This window comes from Cephus cinctus, unplaced genomic scaffold (assembly GCF_000341935.2).
Source record: "Cephus cinctus unplaced genomic scaffold, Ccin1 Ccin1_scaffold1184, whole genome shotgun sequence".
Taxonomy (NCBI): domain Eukaryota; kingdom Metazoa; phylum Arthropoda; class Insecta; order Hymenoptera; family Cephidae; genus Cephus; species Cephus cinctus.
The window spans coordinates 1,695,249-1,699,930 of NW_014333664.1; the positions used below are offsets into that span (position 1 = coordinate 1,695,249).

Below are 4,682 nucleotides of genomic sequence, written 5' to 3' on the forward strand. Positions count from 1 at the left end.
CTCCGCCCCGCCAACACCGACGTTTATCGTTCTGCCCGGTACACAGCCCGTAATTTGTCACGTTTGAACAATAAAACCGTGTACACACTCGCGGCGGTTAAGTTCAAAGGATCACCGCGTAGATGATTTAGACACGAGCGCCGTTAAGGCCTTTCCCTGTAGGTGCGCGATTGTGTACACTGCGCGAGCTGCCGCGGCCGGCATCTGTTTGATCGTCGAGGATCGGGCTGACGAGGATGATCTCGATCTACCAGCTGACTGGCTCGTGCTGTGAGATTGACCTGAGGAATAGACTCTTACGTCATTGCGCGGGTGTATCTAGGTAACGTTAACTGTCGCGAATCTTCTTAGCCATAGGAGTCACGTGACTCGGGTACCAAGAGGAGGAGACGGAGGAAGAGGAATGAATGATCAAGACCAGAAGCGGGACTATGACGAATAAGTGATCGTGTATTATACGATAGGTGATGAGTCCTAACCTGTCAGGCGGTCCAGTGTCCCGCAGGGCGGCTGGGTTGAGCCTCGTCGATGCACTCGGTGGTGGTGTTGATGCGGAAGGCTCCTCTTCGTCTTCCTCGTCGGTGGCCTCGCCATCCTCCTCCTCTTTAGCGACGGGCGCGCAGCCCCTCTCGCTGGGACTGATGGGCCCGTCCTCGTCAGCGCAGTCGCCCTCTTCGCCCTGGAGCTCCGTACCTGGTCCTGAACCCTCCACACCGTCCTCCCCTGAAATACAAAGAAATAACATGGATGAGTTATGGGATCTAATTTTTGATTCGTAGCTCAGAGGGCAGCACCGTGTTTCCTTTTTCCGAGGACAGCACAGAACCTGATGCATCCTTGTCAGTGGGTTAATAAATACTCCGTGAACAGTCTAGGCTGTCTTGACTGTGCACACGAGGACTGTCACGTGGCACAATTTCAATGTTATTAACGTAATTCGCAGTTTGATCTCAGCTTCATTTCCTGAAGGGCCTCGCGGAGGAGCACAAACGCCCGGGTAATTAGCGGCCTGCGGCGGCTCTCGCTAATTACTCGCTAAGAGTGACGGTCGAATGCTGAGAGCGCGGAAGCTTGGCAAAGGGAGGGAAAGAGAGGGAAGTAGTAGCGAGGTACTCAGGGAGCTAGATAAAGAGAGAGGGAGAGAGAGCGAGGGAAGCTGACTCTGAGGTCCTCCGAAAGCACGAATCTCATTTCTTGGCTTCGTTCTTGGCTACTGGCTCTAATCTAATCTGGACTGAGAGAGATTGAAGCTGGAGTGGGTTAGATTGGGTATGAGAGACCGAGGTCAATTACAATGCGGGTCAGTTGTAACAACCTGTGGTACTGGGACGCGCTGTTACAATTGACCCGTGTTACGATCTGACCCCGCCCCTTCCGTACCGCAGATAAGACGTATCTTACGGCGATAAAGCCTCGGGACGAGGTGCGCTACTTACGAGAGCGTTGAACCGCGAAGGTTGAGGCTGCCGGGTGGATAGGGTAAAAGGTAAATGATAGGGGAGGTAGAGAAGGTCAAAGGTGAAGGAAGGGAATCGCTAAGACGACGGAAGACAGAAGCTGTCATGGAGCTGCTAAGTATATAGGAATGATATAAAGGTGCGGATGGGTACAATGTCGCTATCGGTTCATTTATCAGACCCCGGTCGAGATGGCGTTCCTCAAGGGATGCGCTCTGGGTAGCGGTATCGAGACAAGGATAACAAGATACAGAACGGATGAGAGGAAGGAGGACAAGGAACGGCGAAGAAGACGTCAACGAGGCGCCATTGTGCCACGGCGAGGTCTACCGTCATCAGCATTATGAGTTTTAATCAAATCATTTCCATTTCACGCGCAACGTCGCCGGGGCAATCGAACTCGTGCCATTTACGGGAACGTCGCGACGTCTTTCACCCACTTCGACGCCGGAAGCTGAAAGATCTGAAACAACGTCTTGGTATTCTTCAATTTTCTCTCGAAGACCAAGACAAATATTATCTCAATGCTAGAAGCTGCCCGATGGACCTAGGTCATCCTGATCTTGCTCGGTCGCGTACCGGGTCCACGAGATCGAATGGATAGCGCAACGGCAGAGTGGTACCAGCCTGAAGTGATAAATGGTAAAAGTTCGAGAAACGGACCAAGAGACAGGTGCGCCAAGTGAATACAAAGCGAAGGTAACAAAGGTAGGGAAAGGTTTGGTACCCGGACGCAAGAGGTGAGTACGATACCAAATGCCGGATTCCGCCATCTTCCTCCTGGTGCGTCCTCCTCAAGAAGGGAGTGTCGTCCTGAGCGTTCACCCAGGTCGGGTGGGGACAAGGCACCGTCCTACCTTGCCAACTGACCAACCAAAGATCGTTTGTTCGCGGCGAAGCCGAAGGAGGAGAAAGGAGATCGCACATTGATCCGTAGGAGCATCGGCAACTAATTACGCAGATTTATGTCCCCATTGTCCATTGTCTCCTGGCGGGAGCGAGAGCGTCCGGACGCCGTAGCGTACCAGCGCCCCGACGTCCACCACTCCAGAGAGAGCCTGGTCCCATCGAGGGAACACAGAAGGAACGAGCTGAGCGCAGAAGGTGGAACGGTACCAGCCGCTGGAACGGGTTAGCTGGTGGAACGGGTGGTGACCGGGACCAGGACGAACCAGGATCGAATGGATCGGAGGAACACAACAGCACCAGGGCGGACCACCGGCAGACAGCCCCGCCCGTATCTTCCTCAAGGTAGTCCCATCCTGTCCTCCATATTCTTTGACTCCTCGATAGCTCGCGACAATCAGCGTCCTCCTCCTGGTGTTACGCCTCCAGGTTGCTACCGACCAACTTTTTCTCAACCAACAACACGGTAGCGTCCTGGGACAAAGAGGGGCTAGACCGAATCGTACCGATGACGACTACCGGGAGTCCACCCATCTGACGAGGCTTTCACGGGGTACCCCAAAGAGGATGCAAATAAATAGGGATCCTTGCTGAATCTTGGTACCTGTATAAAGAAGAAGGTACGAGATCAGCTACCAAGTCGTGGGTCCCCATCGGCAGCCACTAACAAGGCAAACTGCCCACCGCGCCAAGATATACCGGGAACAAGGAACGTAGCGTACCGGACTCCCTGAGTCCTGACACTCGAAGAGATGCTGCGCTGCGATATCCGCTCCGACCTGTCTTCGGCTCACTCGCCGTTGGTCCCGGTACACGATATATTAGTAGGTAGGTTAGGTGTATATATACAGAAAGGTAGCCAAGATACCTACCGACCGACCTCTCTTCGCCTGGCCGCCCTTCTTCCCTCCCTATTCCGGCTCATCCCGGCTCATTCCGGCCCACCTTACTTACCCACCGCACAACAATAATTAGTCTTATCGGTACCTCCAACCTCTTTTTCTAACGTGTAACGATCCTCCGCATCCTTTATTTTTTCCTCTTTCTCTTTTTTTCTACTCTTTCATGTTGCTACCACACAACCACCACGACGCCGTGACGCTACTGGGTAGACGCCGCACGATACCGGTACCGGGTACCATCCTCTTGGTACCAGTTCATCCAGTTCATACGACTGGCTAGCAACCGAGCAGCCTATCTACATGCATGCACTTATCATTGACTATCTTTCGCATTTACCAAGCAAAGCGACAGAAGCAATGCTTAAGCTTTATTCTCAATGCGCAGCCCACAAATCTTTATATGCACGTATAAGCACTGCTGAAGGCCCGCATCTCTCCTATCTCCTGCATCCTGTTTAATTATCCCTTTCTTCTTTACTTTGCACACTTCTAGCAGCTCGGCGCTCTCTTTCCTCTCCTGCCTCCTGTCTCGCTCGATCGTTCTTTTAAATCCTTTTATCTCACTCCCTTTCAGCGGCACGTTATATAGGGTGTCCCGGTTGGTGACACCGGTGGATAGAAAAAGTTGACGATAGGCCAGGTGTACCAGCCTTACCTAACGAGAGCAACAGATAATGGCTAAATGAACTGAACTAAACAAATGAAGTCGCGACCGTGTGTTGCTGCGAATATAAGAGCAAAGTATATATAGTCCACATATGCATACGTGTACCTGGCTGTTCTTACAGGGAATGCGAATTGACAGAGATTCGTAATGGCTGATGTTGAGGACACGAGGGGGGTTGGAGTTATTCCGGCAATAAAAAGGTGCATAATAACATGTCGGCAGGGCGAAACACGTGGCGGGTATAGAGGTGGAGTGGACTTGAGACGAGATGAATTTCTGACGCGAGTCTGTCCAGAGAACGGAGTACGAAGGAACCTGTGGGAGGCTGCGAGGAGCAAGAGTGACAGGAGCCAGACAAGGAGATGGACCAACGGACAGAAGGATGGAAAGATGGACGGGTAAACCAGAGAACGGATGGACTTGACAGACAGACAGGCACATGAACGGACGAACGGTGAGGAAGGGGGAGGGGGGAGGGTTCGCATTGTGATTCTCTCCTAGTCTGCCAGTGACTGACTGACAGCTGAATCCATTTTACTGAGTTCATCTTGGAGGGATTATACAACCCAGCTTCAAACTGGTCAGATCATCTGGACCACTCGCTAGCAATAAGAATTATGCCTAATTCTACAATTTTATGAATCCCGAGTGACAAAATTGAGATCGATGGCTAATCGTCATCCAGAAGGTCCAGGAGGAATTGATACGTAAGAAAAATTGGACAGGTTCAGTGATCCTCCCCCCCCCCCC

At 52.1% G+C, this 4,682-nt stretch overlaps 1 protein-coding gene across 6 annotated transcripts in view; it reads right to left on the minus strand.

Moving 5' to 3' along the window:
- The window catches only part of LOC107272531 (protein tiptop), an 85,203-nt gene that overhangs the window by 7,767 nt on the left and 72,754 nt on the right, over nt 1-4,682 (minus strand). For all 6 annotated transcript variants that reach the window (XM_015749762.2, XM_015749764.2, XM_025089858.1 and 3 more), the window contains one exon: nt 480-723. In XM_015749762.2, coding sequence (XP_015605248.1) covers nt 480-723 — 244 coding nt within the window. The remainder of the gene's footprint in view (nt 1-479; nt 724-4,682) is intronic.